The sequence below is a fragment of the Hyperoodon ampullatus genome, assembly GCF_949752795.1.
Source record: "Hyperoodon ampullatus genome assembly, chromosome: 19".
NCBI classification, from domain to species: domain Eukaryota; kingdom Metazoa; phylum Chordata; class Mammalia; order Artiodactyla; family Ziphiidae; genus Hyperoodon; species Hyperoodon ampullatus.
This window is the reverse complement of record NC_136932.1, coordinates 5,542,144-5,563,868: the sequence shown is the minus strand read 5'-3', so window position 1 is coordinate 5,563,868 and position 21,725 is coordinate 5,542,144. Positions and strand designations below refer to the sequence as shown.

At 40.7% G+C, this 21,725-nt stretch overlaps 1 protein-coding gene across 1 annotated transcript in view; it reads left to right on the top strand.

The window, feature by feature from the left end:
- IKZF3 (IKAROS family zinc finger 3) overlaps positions 1-21,469 on the top strand; it is a gene marked incomplete at its 3' end in the record, with an annotated part of 58,548 nt that extends 37,079 nt beyond the window's left edge. Inside the window, exons 2-3 of the mRNA XM_079724564.1 lie at positions 10,186-10,302; positions 20,766-21,469. Coding sequence (XP_079580690.1) covers positions 10,218-10,302; positions 20,766-21,469 — 789 coding nt within the window. The 5' untranslated portion in view covers positions 10,186-10,217. The remainder of the gene's footprint in view (positions 1-10,185; positions 10,303-20,765) is intronic.
- Between the last annotated feature and the right edge of the window lie 256 nt (positions 21,470-21,725).

Sequence of the window (21,725 nt, the reverse complement as noted above, 5' to 3'; positions counted from 1 at the left end):
ACTGCTGAAGCCCGCGTGCCTAGAGCCCGTGCTCCGCAACAAGAGAAGCCACCACAATGAGAAGCCCGCGCACCGCAATGAAGAGTAGCCCCTGCTCACCGCAATTAGAGAAAGCCCGTGCGCAGCAACGAAGACGCAACACAACCAAAAATAAATAAATAAATTTAAAAAAAGAAAACAAAAACTATCCTCAGTTGGTTAGGTCAGTTTTTATTGATTGAGCCCAGACTTTGCTATAGCCACTGAGCAAGGACAAGCTACATTTATCGAAATATGTCAATGTTCTAAAAAGACTGAATGGCTAACTCCCACAAACTGCAGCATTCTTTACTTACAGCCAGCTGGATGTCACAGAATATGGGATTTCTTCCTACTTCATTCTTTTTTTTTTAATTTTTATTTATTTATTTATTTATTTATTTATTTATTTATTTATTTATGGCTGTGTTGGGCCTTCGTTTCTGCGTGAGGGCTCTCTCCAGTTGTGGCAAGCGGGGGCCACTCTTCATTGCGGTGCGCGGGCCTCTCACTATCGCGGCCTCTCTTGTTGCGGAGCACAGGCTCCAGACGCGCAGGCTCAGTAGTTGTGGCTCACGGGCCCAGTTGCTCCGCGGCATGTGGGATCCTCCCGGACCACGGCTCGAACCCATGTCGCCTGCAGTAGCAGGCAGACTCTCAACCACTGCACCACCAGGGAAGCCCCCTACTTCATTCTTAAACCACACTAACCTCCTTGAACAATAAAAAGTTCCTATTTTTATTTTTTTCCTGAAGAACCAAGATTGGATCGGGAGCCAAAACACTATGCTCCATGATAGTCATTACATCCAAATCCTTTCATTTGTGAAAAGACCCTGTCCTTTCAAAGAATAACATAATAGTCAATCGTAGGCCATAACCTTATTTCAGCTGACTAAATTTAAAAGTAATTGTAAGTGCACAAGTATCCAAATACTCTGGCTTCTCTCAGCAGTCTCATTCCTAGTGGACAGTTTTCACAGGGCCCCAATACACCATTTGTTCTATAACCCCTGAGGGTCACTGAGTACCCCTTGTGCTCTCCTTATAGTTGAGAAACCCTATAAATGTGAGTTTTGCGGCAGGAGTTACAAGCAGAGAAGTTCCCTTGAGGAGCACAAGGAGCGCTGCCGTACATTTCTTCAGAGCACTGACCTGGCTGAGACTGGTGAGTTCATTCAACACCCGTTCTGCACATGTTTAGTGAGCATCCACTGTTCTAGGTGGTAGGATACAATAGTAGACAAAAATACAAAAAATCCTGCCCTCCTGGAGTTTATATTTTCACAGGGAAAGACAGAGTAAAAACAAAGAGAATAAGTACCTTACACAATAGAAGGTAGTAATTGCTATTGAGAAAAATAATGCAGGTACTGGGGGCTGATGGTAAATCAGGAAAAACATCAAGGAGCTGACATTTTAACAGATTTAAAAGCATAAGGAGAGAGCCCTGCGGATAACTTGGAAACAGCAAGTGCAAAGGACCTGGGCCTTGAATTTGAAGAAGTAGAGCTATAGCCCTTTGTGGCTGGCACAGAGTGAGTAGTGGGACAGGAGGCCAGAGAGGAAATAGGAAACCAGATCTTACCAGGCCTCGTAGGCCATTGTAAAGACTTGGATTTTTCGCTGAGTGAAATTAAAAAGCTTCAGAGGATTTTGAACAGAGAGGTGACATGATTGGACTTCTCATTTGAAAAAAAAAATCACTCTACTTGCTACTGAGAATGGGTTGTATCTGGGACAAGATTAGAAATTGGGGAGTACAGTTAGAAGGCCATTGCAATAATTCAGGCAAGAAAAAATTGTGTCTTGATAATGGTAGAGGTGGTACAAAGTGTTTTAACTCTATACAGTATAGTTTAAAGATAGAACCAACAGGATTTCTTAACAGGTTGTTGTGGATGTGATGAAGAATGCAGTTGCCATTAACTGAAATGGTAAAGATGGAGGGTAGAGGCAGTGTGAGGGGTGGCTAGGGCAGAGTGCATTAAAACCAAAAGGATTTTCTTGGCACAAGGCCCCCAGGTCATGGACTTGTCAACTCATATCACTTACTGTGATGCTTATATTTGGTTCTGGGAATTTCATATTTTATTCAGTGTTTTGAATTACATACCTAGGGACAATTGGTTGAAACACTGGATGTCTTTCCATGTATCAGTGGTGGTTTTATTTCCTTTCATTCTTGAGTTGAAATAACCTGAAACTTTTTTGTGTCACATCTCTGCAGTTGTCCTTTGACCCATATAGTGGACCATCAGCCTGGTTCTGCAGCTTGGATTGCCTGATATTTTTATTTGTTTACTTGAACCAGTTGCTTATTTAGAGAAGGTATAAACCCTTGTGGGATTTGGTGTTTGACAGCAGTATTTGCAATTGAATAGTTTGAACATTCTAAAACAGAAAGATTACAAAAAAGTGACAGAAACAATGTGAAACTCAGGAAAAATGGAGGGCAAATCATGAGTAGTTAAAAAAAAAAATCATGAGTAGTTTAACTGTACCCGTTTTGAGTGAGAGGAAACTTTTGTTTTAGATAAAGCCTGTTTTATGGTGTTAGGAGCTAGCCAACTGAATTCTGTTGGTTTGCACTGCTTCTGCTTTTTATCCTGATGGCATCTTTAGTTTTATCAAGGAGTTGGATTTCCTCCTTATTTCTAAAAAGAAATGTTTACTCTTAAAAAAAAAAAGGCACCTAAAACTTGGGTTTTGACGTCTTAAAGCAACATGCTTAAGATTAGTCAGGCAATACCTGGGCATTTACTTGACGTTCCATATTTCAGACAATAGACAAAGCTCTTACTGTGAGAAATTCTCAAGTTATGAAAATCTATTATATTCCAAATAGAATCATTGATATTTAAAGCAAGAAGGATTAAAGACAGCATCTAATCCCACCCGTTCATTTTATTTTATTTTATTTTTTGACATCTTTATTGGAGTATAATTGCTTTACTATGTTGTGTTAGTTTCTGCTGTATAACAAAGTGAATCAGCTATATGTATACATATATCCCCATAACCCCTCCGTCTTGTGCCTCCCTCCCACCCTCCCTATCACCTGTTCATTTTAGAGGTGAGGATATTGAGACTCATCAAAAATTCAGTGACTTACTTAAAAATCACTAGAACTTTCGTTGTTTTCATGATTAGCTATTTTTTTTTATTTTCAAAGACATATTGGGACATAATTCACATACCATTAAACTCACCCTTTTAACGTGTACAATTCAGTAGTTTTTAACATGTTCACAAAGTTATACAACCATCACCACTCTAATTTCATAACATTTTTGTCACTCCCAAAAGAAGCCCTGTACCTATTAGCAGTCACTCCTGTTCCCCCTCTCTCCAGCCCCCGGCAGCCATTAATCTACTTTCTGTCTCTGTGGATTTGCCTATTCTGAACATGTCACGTGAATAGAATCATATAATGTGTAGCCTTTTATGTCTGCCTTCTTTCACTCAGCATAATGTTTTCAGGGTTCATCCACGTGGTAGTACTTCATTCATTTTTATGGCTGAATAATATTCCATTATATGGATTCATTGCATTTTATCTATCCATTTATCAGTTCATGGACATTTGGTTTTTTTCCCACTTTTGGAAACATGGCTTAATTAGCTATATATATTTTAAAGGTTATGTATTATCTAGTTAGCAAAAGTAGAGTAACACACATACTAATAGGCACATACGTATGCATATATGTCTTGATTGTCCTGGAAACGGGAAAAAATTGAGTAAAATATCCTCTGTGGACAGTAAGCTCAAAATTGCTGATTTTAAAGTAAGGTCACCACCTTACTTCCCATTCCCATGACCTTTTTTAGGAATTTCATATTAGAAAAGTATCAAAAGAAATGTTTTCACTATCTTCAGTGGTATAAGGTGATTCAGGAAATACTGAACTACAGAGGTTGAGTTAATTTGCATTTCAGAGGCTGGTTTGATGGATCCATGCAACACACTTTAAGTCTCAGCAAAAAAAATAAAGGGTTAACTAAGTCAGCAACTTTTGATTTTTTTAAAAAACAAATATGTCGTTATGGTGGTTTCAGGTTAGAAAATGTATAAAGTCACAGCTTAATCAAATATAATAAATACTGCATGTCCTGTCTACCTTTGATATTTCAAATAGTTCTCATGATTTTTCCTGAAATCCAAAATATAAAGAATGTTTACTCAAACACAAGCCAATCCTTTTATTATTGCCACAGCTCCTTACATGGTTTCCATTTCTGTTTCCTTCTTAAAATTAAGAGTCCCAGTCTAGACATAGTGTTCCATTTTGAGCCTGACCAATATAGTGTCACCAGTGGTACCTCCCTAGCTTTTATTTTATTTATTTATTTTAAAATTTATTTTATTTATTTATTTTTGTCTGCATTGGGTCTTCGTTGCTGTACCTGGGCTTTCTCTAGTTGCAGCGAGTGGGGCCCACTCTTCGTTGCAGTGCGTGGGCTTCTCATTGCGGTGGCTTCTCTTGTTGCAGAGCACGGGCTCTAGGTGTGCGGCCTTCAGTAGTTCTGGCATGTGGGCTTAGTAGTTGTGGCTCACGGGCTTAGTTGCTCCGCGGCATGTGGAATCTTCCTGGACCAGGGCTCGAACCCGTGTCCCCTGCATTGGCAGGTGGATTCTTAACCACTGTGCCACCAGAGAAGCCCCATCCCTAGCTTTTAAAGTGATGATGCTGCACTGTGGATGTGGCACTTATTCATCAAGGGCTTATTGTAAATTGAAGTGCAGCCTAGAGTGAGAGCCAAGCCTTGGGACAAACCTGCACCAGTCAGGAAGCAGGCCTTTATGGAAGCAGAACAAATGAAAAGGCCTTGGACTGGAGACCAATCTGCAAAAGAAGGTCTTGTTGGGCATCAGGGCTTCTGGCCTTGCTGATCATTTTCTTTTGTTCAGATAGCATGCGTTGGATTCTCATATGCCAGGCTGTGTGTCAGAGCTGTTTATAAAGATGAGTGAAGGTTAAGCCCCTACCCTTAAAGTATCCACAGTCCAACAAGGGACCGGGTACTTGATCTGTTAATATAAAGGTCTAATAGAGATACATGTGATAGTGTTACTTCAGTCCAAGTTTTTATACCAGACATCATCAAGATACTCTAATTCTGTCTTAATGGAGTATATATGAAAAGAAGAATGAATATAGACGATCACAGATTTCATTTTCTCATTAGCTTGATCCTTATTCCAGAAAGGGACTAACAGCTGGTAGAGAGATTCATTTAGCCTCATTTCACACAAATTACGAATACTTGGAGTGGGACATATTTTTGTATGACAATGAGTTCTAGTAATAACAAGATTTTTAAACTAATTGAATAATTATATTTATTTATGAATCTAGGAGTCAAAACCTTTTGTCTTCATTCTCATTGTTGCGGTTGAGATAATACAAGCATGAGAGTTTCAGAATAAATTTATATTTTTACCAAATAGCAGTCCAAAGAAAAAGCTTAAAATGTTTTCAACGTCTATTTTCCCAACAGATTATTAGAAAATCAATACTAACTCAACAAGTAGTATTCACTCTACTTGCTCAAAAAGGCAACAGTTTTATGTAACTTTTTTATTAGAACCTGCCTTGCTCTTTGATAGGAGTCTCTTGTTAGACAATTTTTATTGCATAATAACACCCCTTTGTTCCACTCTCCATCAGTTACTGGCTGACCACACCATAGAAGAGACAGGAAGAAATGCCTCTTATTTGAGATCCATTTAACACTTCAAGATCTAATGAAGGATTTTGAACAAAAGCAAAAACACAACGAATTATATAGTTAAATCTGCAATCACTTTGAAATAGAAATGGCATCATGCAAACAGTTAACTAAAACCCAGACAAACTAGTAACACTTTTGCAGAGGTTAAAGGTAGTAACCTATTCTGTAATTTTGACTTCGTATGAGTTTTATTATTTATTTTTTCAACATGTCATTAAAATCATTTTGCTAATGAAAATGGGTATATCCACTATATACTAGTAGGCAAGTAACATGAAGGGGAATTGACCCCGAATGATAGTCCTCCTCCCACTGTGCTCACTCATGAACCAAGTGTGCAAATTGTCCCTTGCCACCGTCCCATATTCCCCACACCCACCCCTTGCAACACTAAACTGCCAAACACCACCCAGGAACGGATTTCCTATTTCATCATTTAAACCCATTATCTTGTTCCCTTACTATCTTGCCAAACTGGTTTCCCTCCACTTACATTCTGAGATGTGATGTGGCAGGATAACAAGTCTAGACTATTTGTATAAATAGACAGTTGGGTCTTAAAGTTGATGCAGAGGACCAAACGCCAAGTCCTCTTTTTTCTTTTCCCCCTTTCAGTGTACTGCCTAAGCTCCTTGTAATCCCAAAGAGATTGTCTTGACTCCAAAGCATTTCTTTGTGTCTTAAAGGGTGTTCATTTAGGACAGCAGCTGTCCAACAACTGCAAGGCACAAGACTGAGAGTTTGGGAAAGAAAATGAGAGTATACCATAGTCAGTTGAAACTTTGGCCTTTGCCTAACTTGCCAATTAGAAAACACAGTTAACTCAGTAAAGATGAACTTAATCTCTAGAGTGTGTTCACATGTACAATGAGGATTGGGATCTTGGAGCTGATATTTTGAGTGAATGACCCTGCGGGTGGGTGTGGGTAGATGGCAGCCCTCTAGATTAGTAGTTTCAGAGGATTCCTTTCAATCCAACCAGAGTTGTGGAATATGGGAAAGTCTCCACCCTTGCCTCAAATTATCAGTCTCCAGAATTTTATCTTTTTAAATGTCAGGCATTTGGTCACTGATTTCCAGAGTAAGATTTACCTAGAAATGACTGTCATGACAAGCTTGGTGAGTAACCAGGGATAAAAGATGATGTTATCTCTGAAGGTTTCCATTTAGAGACATGCCCCAATTATGTTATTTAGGTCAGTGTATCCCCGCTTTAGCCTCCTTCCAAATATAGAGTATATAGAGTATGTGTCCTCAGAAGGATGCTTGTGGTAATTGATGGTGGCTTTGGTAAAATGTAGGGAGATGCTGAGAGCCAAATGAGAAAACTAAACTGGAAGCATAACGCTTGCAGTAAGTACTGGGACTGACAAACAGATCTCTGGGTAATGACGGGGAGTAACTAAAAGACTAAATAAGAGTAGTGGTAAAATGGGGATAAAGTTAAAAATTCCCACAGTACTGTTTTTCATTCTTGTTTTACTATAAATCTTTTTTGATAATAAATACATGGGGCAGGCATGGGGGTGGGGGAGGACCTTACCTGGCTTTAATCCTCTCAAAGTTGCTGGAACCAGAATGAGTGTTCCTAGTCAAAGCACAAACCTAGCTGCCTCTCTGATGCTTCTAAGAAAAAGCCTCCTTCTAACAGCCTTAGGAACTTATTTCAAATCCCAGGCCTTTGTCTTTCATCTCTCTGCTCTTGGGGCTCTGGGTAGTGCCACATCTGGTGGTGGTTTGTGTGAAAGGAAATAATATGTATAATAGTTTCCTGTTTGGTCATTTAAACCTATCCCTGTGCTGGACAGAATTTAACCCACTTCACTCAACAGCAGTGTTCTGTCACTAAAGTGCCCGTTATTTACAACGATCGGTCAGCTAAAGTCGCAGTGCTTTACCACTGGCCCCAAAGCTGCCCAGTTCCCTTATTTGGACCCTTATTGTTTTCATTTACACAAACAGTGTTGTTAATAGCTTAAACTGGAGGCTGGGATTTATTTCTTTAGAGCATAGAATTATTTTTGATAAGAAACTCACAAAGTCTAGTAAATATGGCCATTGTCATCATTCTCTTCTCTTACTCATTTTTGGAGCCACTATTCTTGAATTTTTAAAACCCTGAGCTTTATAATGTATTGTGTAATGACTGTCAAGGAGTTTTAAAAAAACAGAACCAAAGCTATGCCAATAATAAAATGAAAAATATTTAAGACTTTGAATTCTCTCTTTCTGATTTGGCTTTGTTCTCTCACCCTGGCCATACTTGACAGTCTTGCCCTTGAGGTCTTTCTTTTTATCTATCTATCTACCTACCTATTTATTTATTTATTTATTTATTTTTGGCTGCGTTGGGCCTTCATTGCTGCTCATGAGCTTTCTCTAGTTGTGGCGAGTGGGGGCTACTCTTCGTTGCAGTGCGTGGGCTTCTCATTGCGGTGGCTTCTCTTGTTGCAGAGTACGGGCTCTAGGCACGTGGGCTCAGTGGTTGTGACTCACAGGTTCTAGAGCGCAGGCTCAGTAGTTGTGGCACACAGGCTTAGTTGCTCCACGGCATGTGGGATCTTCCTGGACCACGGATTGAACCCCTGTCCCCTGCATTGACAGGTGGATTCTTAACCAGTGTGTGCCACCAGGGAAGTCCCTTCCTTGAGGTCAGTTTTTGTCTTTCATTTACTTCAGAGATGGCCAGTTTTCTTCTCTCTGGGCATGTCCATTTACAATACTGAATATCTGAGAGACCATGGAACTTGTGACATTTTTTCTGTATATTAGAATCTCTTCACACAGCAAACTCCTCAGCTACAGAATGAGCACTGACAATTCCTAAATCCGTGTATGTATGTGGGGGAAAAAAATCCATTCTGTAAAAATCATCACTTGCTTTTTACTCTAGTCACTTAAGCTGATTTCAATTTCTTCTTCCTTAAAGACATTAGGAATGTAGAGATACTTCATTTTAGCTTGGATATCCTGAAATGCTTATGATAAAACAGAGGGAAATGTTTGTGGCATCACAACATGTTTGCTTAAGGCAGGGGTGAGCAAAACTATGACCCTCAGGCCAAATGTAGCCAGCGGCCTATTTGTGCACAGGGGTTTTTACATTTTTAAAGGTCAAGGAAGAACCAAAGAATATGGAACAGAGACTGTACGTGTCCCACAAAGTTTAAAATACTTACTATCTATACGTGTCCGACAAAGTTTAAAATACTTACTATCTATCTGACCCTTTACAGAAAAAGTTTACTGATCCCTAGCTTTGGCTAGCATCATGTGTTAACATTAAAAGCCTTGTATTTAGAGCAGCTGGTATCTCTTTGAACTTCAGACATAAACTCTTATTGGGTATTGCCTGCTGTACCAGACTAAACTGTACTATATTTATTCCAATTTACTATTTAGTTGATTCGATGTTGGCACTATTTATATATTCTTCTAGCGGTTCTCAATTCTTGCTGCATCTTAAAAATCATCTGGAGAGCTTTAAAAATGCTGTTGCCTAGGCCCCTACACCAGAGATCCTGATTTAATTGATCTGAAGGGGGGCCTGGGCATGTGTGTCTTCTATGCTCTTGAGGTGATTCTAATGTTCAGGCAGGTTTGAGAACAACAGACCTATATCACTTAAACGTCTATTTGTGGATTGACAATTGGACCATATTCTTAGGCAGTTTTTATTCACATTTTTCATTAGAAATATAATAAAGATGCATTATACAAATTGTTCTTTAATTTCAAGACAGAAGTGTTGCTCAGGGAAATTTTAACTGAGACAGTTTTGAAATGTGAAGAGCATATGAAACAGATAATGCAGAGACCAGAAAAATATAATTTAAAAGACAGGAACTGAAAGGAGCATGCTGGAAAAAAAAGAAAAAGAAAAAAGAAAAAACCACTCAGAATTTCAATACACAAATCACTGAGTAGATTTCTTGCTGTCTGGGTAAGTGTATCTATTTTCAAAAGTGCTATTAACATAAACATAGCAGTAAATCTGGGGCACCGTCGTTACCGTCCTTTTTTTTTTCAAAGTTGTTAAGAAGAATTATATCAGTCTGCAGGTGTCACATGCAGTTACTCAGAATCAGAAAGAAGGCTGATCGGGGGTTAGAAGATCTCCATCTATCTATCTTTTTGCAACCAACCACGTCCAGGCTGTTTATTTAATACTTCCTCTTGCTAATGAAGGTACTGGTTGGGGATGGGTTGGGCTTTCCCATGTCGGCATAAGACTGCAAGATTTGAATGTGCCCTGGTGTTGGCTTCACTGACCACAGCAGGTACCCCAGGCAAGAATCTGAGCAGTAATAACAGGTAACAACAGAGTTTGCATCAGACCGTTGACACTTTTCCTTCCAGTTTATTTCTTTTTCTCTCCATTTATCAACGTGTTCTTTTCCCTCTTCTTTTTTCATTTTTCCAAACCAGCAAGTGCGGAGGCAAGACACCTCAAAGCAGAGATGGGAAGTGAAAGAGCTCTCGTTCTGGACAGATTAGCAAGCAATGTGGCAAAGCGAAAAAGCTCAATGCCTCAGAAATTCATTGGTAAGAATACAGCCCTTTTTCCTGCTGTTGTTAGCAGATAGTTTGAATGAGATAACATAGGATGCTTACTACACAGGCCCTTCCTAGTTTAGTCTCTGTTAAAATAAGGTAATTGATTTTCCATTGTACACCTTTTATTCTTCAGGATTCATTTTGGTAACTAGAGCAAATGATAAAATATTTTAACTAAAGAATCTTAACTACTGAAGATGGGATTATTTGGTATCCAATTTCTTAAATGAAGTTGGTGTTAAAAATGCTGTTCCTTCCTCTTTATTCCGAATGACATATGTTCCATGAGAGAGTTTGTGCAATTGATACCAGTAAGATGTTCAAGATAGCATTTTTGTAATCTTTTGCAACTATGTTTTACAACTTGGTTCCCTTATCACGCTCAAACTTTTTTCATGCTCTAAAATGTATTGCCATATTTTCTTGAATTTGAGTGAGACTTGGTTTTAAGAGAAAGTGGTTGGGAATGCATAGATTTAAATAACAAGGTTTGAGTTCATCATTTGTCTTACTGGAGTGAATTTTTATACCATTGGTTTTCACATTGTCAAAAAATACAGCAAGAATGAGATGGCTAAGAAATAATTATGTCCATTAAAGTGTTAGGACTGCCTAATGGCAGAAATATTGTGTTGAATTCTCCCAGATGTTTACATAAATGTGACTATGATATTTAAAACAGATGTGTATTTGTGAAGCAGGCAGCTGAATTGAATGTATTGGTTTTGCTATAAATTGAAAGTCGGTGATATTGAACAAAAATAGTTATCACATGAAAATAGACCTCCCTCAACACCAATAATACTTTAGAAACCTGTCAGTCTGTTTTTCCAAAGCTACTTGCTGCTGCTGTTGATTTCTTACTTCAGTCCTTTTGTGTTTATTCTTTTCAATAGATTTTACAGATATCAAGTGCCTGCCTGGTTTTTAAATCTGGTTAAACTTTATTCTGGTCTAAGTAATTTTAAAATTCTGGTCTAATTAGTTTTTTAATTTTATGTGAATTATAGAGATATATTGAAAGAACCCATATATTTCAAAGCTACCTAGCTTTTTTTTTTTTAACATCTTTATTGGAGTATAATTACTTTACAATGGTGTGTTAGTTTCTGCTTTATAACAAAGTGAATCAGCTATACATATACATATATCCCCATATCTCCTCCCTCTTGCGTCTCCCTCCCACCCTCCGTATCCCACCCCTCTAGGTGGTCACAAAGCACCAAGCTGATCTCCCTGTGCTATGCGGCTGCTTCCCACTAGCTATCTATTTTACATTTGGTAGTATTTATAAGTCCATGCCACTCTCTCACTTCGTCCCAGCTTACCCTTCCCCCTCCCCGTGTCCTCAAGTCCATTCTCTACGTCTGTGTCTTTATTCCTGTCCTCCTAGCTTGGTATTTATACTTATTTATTTTATGTTGTTTGACTGAGAAGTTATTGTATTCTTTTAGTCACTTTAAGAATAAACTGTGTCAGACTAAAGTTGGTGAGTTTCATTTCAGAGAGACCTTCTCCTCTTTACCATCTTCCCTCTCCTTGGTGAGAAATGTCAGGGGGCGTGTAGTGACTTTCATATGGGGTTTAGGCACAGTGGACCAATTGTGATTCCAAGACATTATCTTAGAACATTGCTCATACCTCTTTTGAGCTGTACTTACGTGAAGAGGTTCTGGCTGGCGTACAAAAGGAAGCTTGGATTGTTATTCTATGCCATGAGTATAATTTAATTTGGGGGATGTTTTGACTGTAGAAATGGCTGCAGCTGATATGGGTGGGGAGAAACATGGGAAGAAATGGGAAAGAAAAAAAATGTAAAGTGACTTAATTTCAATCCAGTTATGGTCAATGCATGTTGGTCTAAGAGAACTAAAATATGAGAGAAGGTACTTAGTTCACATAGTTGCCCTAAACCTGTCCTTGAGCTAAAGCCCTACTTAATAAGATAAAAGTTGCTTTGGTATCTTCATGGGTTTAAAAACACATGTTTCACATGTCCAAGTCCATGCCATTTTGCTTATTGCATAAGGGATCCATTCCATTTGTTTATTACCATTGTGACCAGAGGATTTTCACTCTTCCATTTCCAGACTCAGGAGAGGTGCTGATCTTGTAGGTACTGATTTCTGTCATCTTCTGAACCATCATGTTCTCTCTGAGATGGAATCAGGAAACCCAGTAGAGTTAGCTCTTGATTTGAGCTGAGGTAGCACCTTCTGGACTTTGGGGCCCTGAATAGCTGGGGGAATTTTTTTTTTTTTTTAAATAAATTGTGGTAAAGTGCAGTAGGAAGAGCACTGGCTTAGAAGCCAAAAGACTGAGGTTGTGATTCCAGTTCAGTCATTTCTTAACTGCGTATGTTTAGACAAATCACGTAAGCTTTCTGGGCCTCTGTTTACTCACCTGTGAAATGAGTAGACCGAACAGGTGATGAAGTGATCGAGAAGATCCCTCACAGCTCTACCTTTCTGTAAGTCTGCAATATGAATTATAAAAGGCAGCAGTAATGAGCACCACTTCTTTTTTATAAACCCATATGTATAACTTCAGATAACTTTTTTCTCAAGGTTGTACAGATATGGTATGTTATTTTATGTTATAAACCATAGTATATAATTTAGGAGTTTTTTTTTAGGAAGATGTCATTTAATCTGAGAATCTATAAAACAGCTGCATTAGTTCAACATTTATATATTTTACTTAGTACATTACTACTTATTTATTTACTCTTTCGTCCATTCATTTATCATGCAAATGCTTACAGAGCTCCTGCCATATACGTGATATTCTTTTTTTTTTTTTTTTTTTTTTGTGGTATGCGGGCCTCTCACTGCTGTGGCCTCTCCTGTTGCAGAGCACAGGCTCCGGACATGCAGGCCTAGCGGCCACGGCTCACAGGCCCAGCCGCTCCGTGGCATATGGGATCTTCCCGGACCGGGGCACGAACCCGCATCCCCTGCATCGGCAGGTGGACTCTCAACCACTGCACCACCTACGTGAAGCCCCTACGTGATATTCTTGTTCCTGAGCACTGTTCTAATCCTCTAGCATTAGCTTATTCCCTGAACCATAAGAGATTTTTTTAAAAATAAAAGAAACCCCTTCAATCATTTAACCGAATCCACCTTTTGATAGAAAATAGTAATATCAAGGGGAAAATAAAGGAACATTTTGACACTGTGCAGTATATGGGATGAAGTGATATAAAACATATGGGGCTAATGTCTTCCCTCCTTCTCTTCTCTCTCCTGTCTTTCCTCTCCAAGGCATCATTTTCTGAAAAGATTCAGCTGCCAGGGAGATGGCAATGGGTAAAGTGTGAAAAAAGAATGAGTCACCCCCTTTAATCCTTGTTGACAGTTGCACAGCTTGGCTTCCCTGACCTCTTGAACTATGAGGGTAAAGGTGAAATTATACCATCAGGTCAGCCTGTTACTTTCCTAACAGGCTTGAGAGGATTACCAGTAGATAGCATTTTTCATCCGTTAGAGATGGACTGAGGAAGAGGGATGGATTGGATTAAGTCTAAATGCATTTAGAAACACAAAAACATGCCTCTGTTGAAGAGTAAGAGTAAAATTAAATTACCCAAGTAGGAGAAAAATGAAATCACTTTTTTCCTAGTTCTCCAAGAAATTGTGAATCACTTTCTATAAAATAGGAAATAAATTGACACACATTCATTAGACATCAGCATCTTTACGTCATCAAAATAATTCTTTTTAGGTGTTCTTTCCAAAGGACAAGAAGACCTTGCTTTTAGCACCTAAGCCCTCTAGGGACTGTCTTTTTTCTGAATCTTATTCTCCTGTTACAAACTTGCTTGACTATGCTTCTAACTAGGCCATCTTCAAATACTTGGCTCAAAATAGAGGCCAGATTTCTCTCCTGAAGGGAGGAGGAAAATGACTACATTTCTGCATATTTCGTTCTCTGATTTTCATTCTTTCTCCAAAAACAGATGTGTTATTCAGACCAAAGTGGTTACCATAGCATCTCCCTATTTTTTAAAATTTCATGTATTACGTTATTAAAGGAAGTTTTCATGTTGAAAAGAACATGACAAAAGATCTCACTCACCCCCCCCCACCGGTAAACATGTTGTGAGGTTTTGACACTTCACCAAACACTGTCGGTTCTCCCTGTGAAGTAACTAATGAGAAATTGTCTGCTTTGGTTAACGGAGCAACAGGAAGCAGTTTTAATGCCTGTTTCTAAAAGCAAAACGTATCTTCTTCCATCCCTTCCCAAAGGGCCCAAATCCCTAATCCTATAAGCATCAAAAGTCATAACGTTTTTGAGTTTGAAGGGATATTAGAAACCACCCAGTGAAGTTCTTTTACTAAGGAGGGAAGGGGGAAGGGAAAGATGGAGAGATGCAGCTCGTAGGTGACAGAGCAGGGCCAGAGCCTGGGTCTATAAAGTGCCGCAGTCCAAGGCGTTCCTCCCCCAGAAAGTCACCCAGAGCAGTGCATGTCATGTGTTCTACACAGGAGCTTTGGAAAGGGAAGGGTCTAGTCACTGAAAGCTGGTGGAAGAAAAAGCCTTGAAGAAGGCAGTCGTTCTCTCTTAAGGGTGTGTTTTCTTGAGAAAAGATCTGTGGTGACTCCATCAGGGCAGATGACAACCAAATAGCACTTCACGGTGACTCACAGAGGACTAAGGCTTCTGCAGCAGCAAAACGTGGTTTCCAGCTCAGTTTTCCTCACTGCCACCCCCGTGGCTCTCTCTGTTCTCTCTCCTCCTTCCTGCTTCTCGTTCTGTGGCTTCCTACCCTCTGCCTTCCTCCTCCTGGAAGACGTGTTAGCCACTTCAGTCTCATTTAGATTGAGATCAGAGCCATCATCGTCATCAGACATTCCATTTACCCTACTTACCTGCCCTTTTCTGGGGGGAGGATATGTGCTTGGAGTACGAGTAATCGATGATACACTTGGGAAATTGTATGAAGGCATCAGCAGATACAGTTAAGTGACTTGAAGAAACTTAAAGGCTTAAAGAAAACCCCAGTATTTCACATTACCCCATCATGATGACTGTAACCTCAGAATTGTTATTTTTCTAATGTGCAAATAATGTCTCCTCCTCTTCAAAAAAATCTTTCAGTGGCTCCCCATCAGAATAAAATCCAAGCCACCCAGGCATTCTGAGTCTTTCACAATCGGTCTCTAAGTTATCTTTTCTAAATGTATCATTTCAGCCGGCTAATCTTTTAATTCAGCCGTGATGAACTACTCCCACTTCTTTGTAATCCACCTTTCCATGCTCACTGTCTGGAATGGCCTCCCTCCCTTCTGCCCCCTAAACCTCCACGTGGTCTACATTCCCATACTTGCCTGAATTCTCTCTCTTCTCTGTTCTCCCCCTGCACTCAAGGCGAGTTTAACAGTCTGCTTTTTGTGATGTGTGTAATTGTCCCCACCACCACCACTACTACCACCTCAGATTTCAAGGAGACTTTAGGGAATAGATTAATATTTGTCCCGTGTTACGTGGCATATCTGAGACATGGTCCGTATTTTTCTCTCTCCACTCTCTTGGCTACTCTATACTTTGTTCCACCACATAGTATTAAGGATACTAATTTGTAATGAAATTGTGTACATACTACATCTCCTCCTGGGTTGCAATTAAGTTTGTATCCTTCAAAACACTTAACATGGTGTGAGGCAAATAACAATAATAATAACAATAATAATAATAATAGATCTACCACTTATTGAGTGCTTACATGTGCCAGTACTCTGTTAAGCACTTTATGGACATCATGACAACTCTGTTCATCATAGATATTTCTTTTTTTTTTAATTTTTATTTATTTATTTATCTTTGGCTGCGTTGGGTCTTCATTGTTGCGCGCGGGCTTTCTCTAGTTGTGGTGAGCGGGGGCTACTCTTCCTGGCGGCATGCAGGCTTCTCATTGCAGTGGCTTCTCTTGTTGCGGAGCATGGGCTCTAGGCGCGTGGGCGTCAGTAGTTGTGACACGTTGGCTCAGTAGTTGTGGCTCACAGGCTCTAGAGCGCAGGCTCCGTAGTGTGGCGCATGGGCTTAGTTGCTCCATGGCATGTGGGATCTTCCCAGATCAGGGCTCGAACCCGTGTCCCCTGCATTGGCAGGTGGATTCTTAACCACTGAGCAACCAGGGAAGCCCATCATAGATACTTCTTGAATGCATGCTACTGGTCCATATGGAACAAAGCACAGTTGCTTTTCTACTGCCTATGGGAACCATCCCAGCAGAGAATCTGAAGTCATTGCTAGTGGTGGGGTTGTGCAGCCATGGGTGAGGTAGCAGCCAGGAAACAGCAGTTAATGCTCAAACATATACTGAGGTATATGGGCCCTTGGATCGCATCCTGGTTCTCCATTTACCAGCTGAGCAACCTGAGCAAGTTAATCAACCCGTTTGTGCTTTAGGTGCTTCATCTGACTAAGAGATGATAATTCATCTTAGGTAAAGTGAGACAATATGCAAAGTACCTAGGACAGCACTGGGTATATAGTAGCGGCTCAATAAATAGTAGCTATTCTTCTTGGTATTATATATAAGGCACAGTGCTCAGTACTGTGAAGTAGAGAAGTAAACAGGTTAGAGTGGTGGATCTTGTCCCTCCATCCCAAAGGCAGAGGTCTAAATCCACATGCTCAGCTAAGGTCCCTTTTAGCTTTAGGCTATGATTCTGTACTTTCAAGTTGGCACTTAGAAGCCAACAACCATATGCCCTCACCACATTGCAGCAATTCAGGTCAGGCAGTTGCTCAGTTCAACGTTACCAAAGCCTAGATAGTAGGGATTGACACCTTTAAAAGGGATCACAGGTAGGGAACGGCCCAACCAAGTAGCCTTGGTTTCTAAACTTAGGACTTGTTGTTGCCATTTGTATTATCATTGGGAGAAAACCTCTAATTCAGCCCGAAGCTTCTCTCATTAATCACTCAAACATGTGTGGTACGATTTTGACTAGAAGCTGGACTAGAAGCTCTGTGCAGGTTTGGGAGCAGTTACACTCTTGTGGTTTGAGTAACCTTTTTTATGAGTATTACTAAAGAAACGTGAGTTGTTGGCTTTTCAATTACTGTAGCTTACCCCTTCTGAGTTTCATACACATTGAGTCATCGTGTCTACAGGTGACTGATAATCATCTGCACTAATCAAGTTACCGTAACTCGGAGATGAGGGGACCTGATGAGTGCAGGTTGCGTGCACGTGAAGATCTGAGGCTCTCCCATCTTCTTAACAATGAACAATGGTCTGCGTTAACCACAGAACTCAGTCACATATTTCCACTCATCCAGGGGTTGATTTTCCTCTTATTGTTTTGCCTCTTACAACTTCAGCACTCAGCTGTTTTCTGACATGTGCTGCAGTTGGTATAGATTATGAAATTGTAGGCCTAGTTAAGTAAAACCAACTCTTGGGAGAAGAGATAAAAGCGGAGTTTGTGATGTGCTTGCCCCACCTCGGAAACTTTCTGGAGCCTCTCTGTTAGGCGAAAAGATAAAAAGATTTCCAGGGACCCCCGGTATTTGGGGAACTGAGTAGAGCCAACCACACTGGAAAATCATCAGTAACCTTGAAAAGGCCAGGAAACCAAAGTTCATCATTTCTGTGTCACTTTCAGGGGAATCAAGATTTGTGACTTTAGACAGCTTTCATGTTCTCAGTCTCGTTCTTCCAAACAGCTCTAATCAGAGACTTATCCAATCTGGCAGTTGAAAAGAAGAACCGTCGATTACTTTGGCAAAGGCCTACGTTTCTGTTCCTTTTTATCGAGTTGCCAAGGTACGGTGATTTTCTGTGCATATTTTTTCTCTCAGGTATTTGTCTGGAAACTGTCAGGTTGGCCTTAAGGTAGTGGGGATACAGGACAAATCTATCTGATTAGATTGGATCTTTTAGCAGGTCTTTTTGTCTCCAATTTCTCACTGTTCTAGTCCATCTTACACATTGCTGTTACATTAATATCCTGAAAATAACATTTTGACCACAAGCATCTCTTGCTCAGTGCGGTTTGCAGAGGTTTGCTGTTTGTCCAGATCTAAACACTGTGGTTGTTTATTCAGAATGCCCATCATTTGGTCTCACCATGTGTTATCTTTTTTCAGTATCTCCTAAAATGTTGGAGGCAAAGTTCCACAAGGCTCACATAGCATTTTAAAACCTTGATCCACATGGCAAGAAAGTTATTTTCTTTTTAGTTCTTTTTCAATCTTCCTGATTATACCAAGGAGAACGATTTAGACGTAATTAGATGTTAACTGTCTTCAACACTAATCACACACTTGATAATCTCTATTTTTAGCAAAGAGAGGGGATCTTTGTCTCCAGGTACTGACAGTATCTGCTCAAACTTTAATAAATGGCTGTGTTTCGTTGTCTTTATTTTTCATAGTTACCTTCTATTTGTGGCAAGTGATTCTGGTTTTCTGTTTATGTTAGTGATATACAGTGTCCTTAAAAAACAAATTTCTTCAGCCAAAAAAGAAAGGAAATGTGAGCTGATTCAAACAAAATGAAAAACCCTAACATTTACCAAGTGCTTTCTATGTGCCAGGCACTGTTCTAAGCACTTACCAATTGAGGTAGGTACAATTATTACCCCCATTTTACGTGAGGACATGGAGCCATAGACAGGTTAAGTAACTTACCCAAGGTCACACAACTAGTCATGATGAGGCAGCATCGAATCCACACCATCTGACTCTAGAGTTCATGCTCTCAACCACCACAGCACCCTGGGGTATGAATATTGCGGAATGTGGAGGGCTAAGTGGAGTTTGAAAAATACTTTCTTCCACGCTTCTTGATATTTTGCTCTAACCAGACTCTCTTACCCCTCCCTGCCCATGTCTTGGGCGGTCCCACGTGTCTGTCTTGATTCATGCTCATCCCTCAATTAGGATATCTCTTCTACCTCTCGGAAAATCTAAATCCTACCAGTTCATCAAGACCCTTCTCAAAATTTAGGTTTTCCAAGAATGCTTTCCCTTCCACAAGTACTCCTGAATTCTTTGCGTTCCCATAACACTTAAATATACAGTTTGTATATTTACAAACCACCCTGCCCTTCCCTTTTAATTCTTTTTACAGAAGACACGTCACCCACCCTGCTTAAACGCCTCACACATGGCATTTAAAATAAAATCAAAAGCTTCCATAGAGCAAGGCAGCCCTTTCTCAACTTTTAACATTTATTTTTCTCTAATTCCATCTAGCCAAGTCTGATTTCTCTCCCCCTAGGTTGGAGATTCCTCAAGAACAGAAACTGGTTCTTCCAATCCTTTTTGTTTTCTTGTGTTTTGTCTTCCCCGAAGCCTTTACTGTATGGCAGTGACTCGTTCTGGAACCACAACATGCCTAAGAAATGTTAGGGAAGAGAGGATATGGTTTAGCAAATCTCTCAGAATCCAATGTCTATGGAATGAAAAAGCATCAGCGATAATGCTAGCCTCACCTCCAGCCCCTGACACATCTTCCCCACTTTCTCTTGCCTCTACCAGCCACTCACCATTGAGCACATCTGCCATCATTGAAGATCCCGCTCCTGCCTTCCCTGTGGCCAGAGAGCCTCTGTTTTCTAACACACAACACCCACACGCCCTGAATGTGGCTAAACTCTGTTTTCAAAATTTCTCAGCAGTTTGACATGAGAAATAGGAGAGGGTGACCACAAGTAAATTTTTCAGTTAAGTGTGAGATAAGTCCTAATGATCACATATGTATCAATGATACATCTTTTCAAGCAAAAGAAGAATAACACACTTTATGAAGAGGACAAATCATCATGATCTTTCATCAAGAAAGCCTTTCTAAAACTCTCTACATGTGAAGCTCTTTTATTTAAATCTCAGTCAGTTTGATAATTGACGTGTTTGGGAAGTGGTAAGTTGGAGTTTTGGGGGCTGTTTTTTCTGCCTCTGCAGCTATTTAAAAAGCTGCCGAGGCCAGAGCATCCCCACTTTTTGCAGCACTTCCGGCCCCCGGCTCCCTAGTATTACAAGCAGAAAAGAACAAGCAAACTAAGAGTTCGGGGATTGACCGTGTCTTCAGAGTTCATGAACAATAGAAGTGCAGAGGTCCCCGTGCTCCTGCGCACTGGCAGCTGCCTTTCCCCCTCTTAAGCCCCCTCCTGGTGTTCTCTTGCTTCTTTTCTCCAGGGCTCCCTTCTGACATGAGCAGTGGAAACAACTCACATTGGAGCCTCAACTTAGTGACATCTCTGACTCTCCCTTTTGCCTGCTGGTTTCAGTTATTTTGACTGTCCAAGCATGTGCTGTCAATCACTGTCCCCTGAGCCTTCAGCACCCGTGTGGGACCATTCTGCCTGGGCTGAGTGTCCTTGAACAGGCCACTTGTCCCTCCTCACTTTTCAAGGACTCCAGAAAATAATTTTACAAACTCTCTGCCTTTGTGTTGTTCCTTTTGTCACTCTTTCTTTCCCTTGTTCTAGGTGAGAAGCGCCCCTGCTTTGACGTCAGCTATAATCCCAGCTATATGTATGAGAAAGAGAGTGAGATGATTCAGACCCGAATGATGGACCAGGCCATCAATAACGCCATCAGCTACCTTGGTGCCGAAGCCCTGCGCCCCTTGGTCCAGACACCGCCTGCTCCCACCTCAGAGATGGTCCCAGTTATCAGCAGCATGTATCCCATAGCCCTCACCCGTGCCGAGATGCCGAATGGTGCCCCCCAGGACCTGGAAAAGAAGAACGTCCAGCTGCCAGAGAAGAGCCTGCCTTCTGAAAGAGGCCTCTCCCCCAACAACAGTGGCCACGACTCCACGGACACTGACAGCAACCATGAGGAACGCCAGAATCACATCTACCAGCAAAATCACATGGTCCCTCCTCGGGCCCGCAATGGGATGCCACTTCTGAAGGAGGTCCCCCGCTCTTATGAACTCCTCAAGCCCCCACCCATCTGCCCAAGAGACTCCATCAAAGTGATCAACAAAGAAGGGGAGGTGATGGATGTGTACCGGTGCGACCACTGTCGAGTCCTCTTCCTGGATTACGTGATGTTCACTATTCACATGGGTTGCCACGGCTTTCGTGACCCTTTTGAGTGTAACATGTGTGGCTATCGAAGCCACGACCGCTATGAGTTCTCATCTCACATAGCCAGAGGAGAACACCGAGCCATGCTGAAGTGAAGATCTGGGCCCAGAGGTGATTTGCACCTGAGCATTCAACATCCTTTTTAAAAGCTGGTAATACCCCTCGCCTAACAAATCACTCTCAAAACAAACTCAGTTCCAATCCCCTTTTCTTGCCATTTTAGTGTCCAAAGGATCACATTCACATGGGCAGCAGAGAAATGCTGTCCCCGTTCAGCAATTGTTTGCAGATACATCATGTTACTACTTTTGTGAAACCTTTGTTTTCCCATCAGGGACTTGAATTTTATGA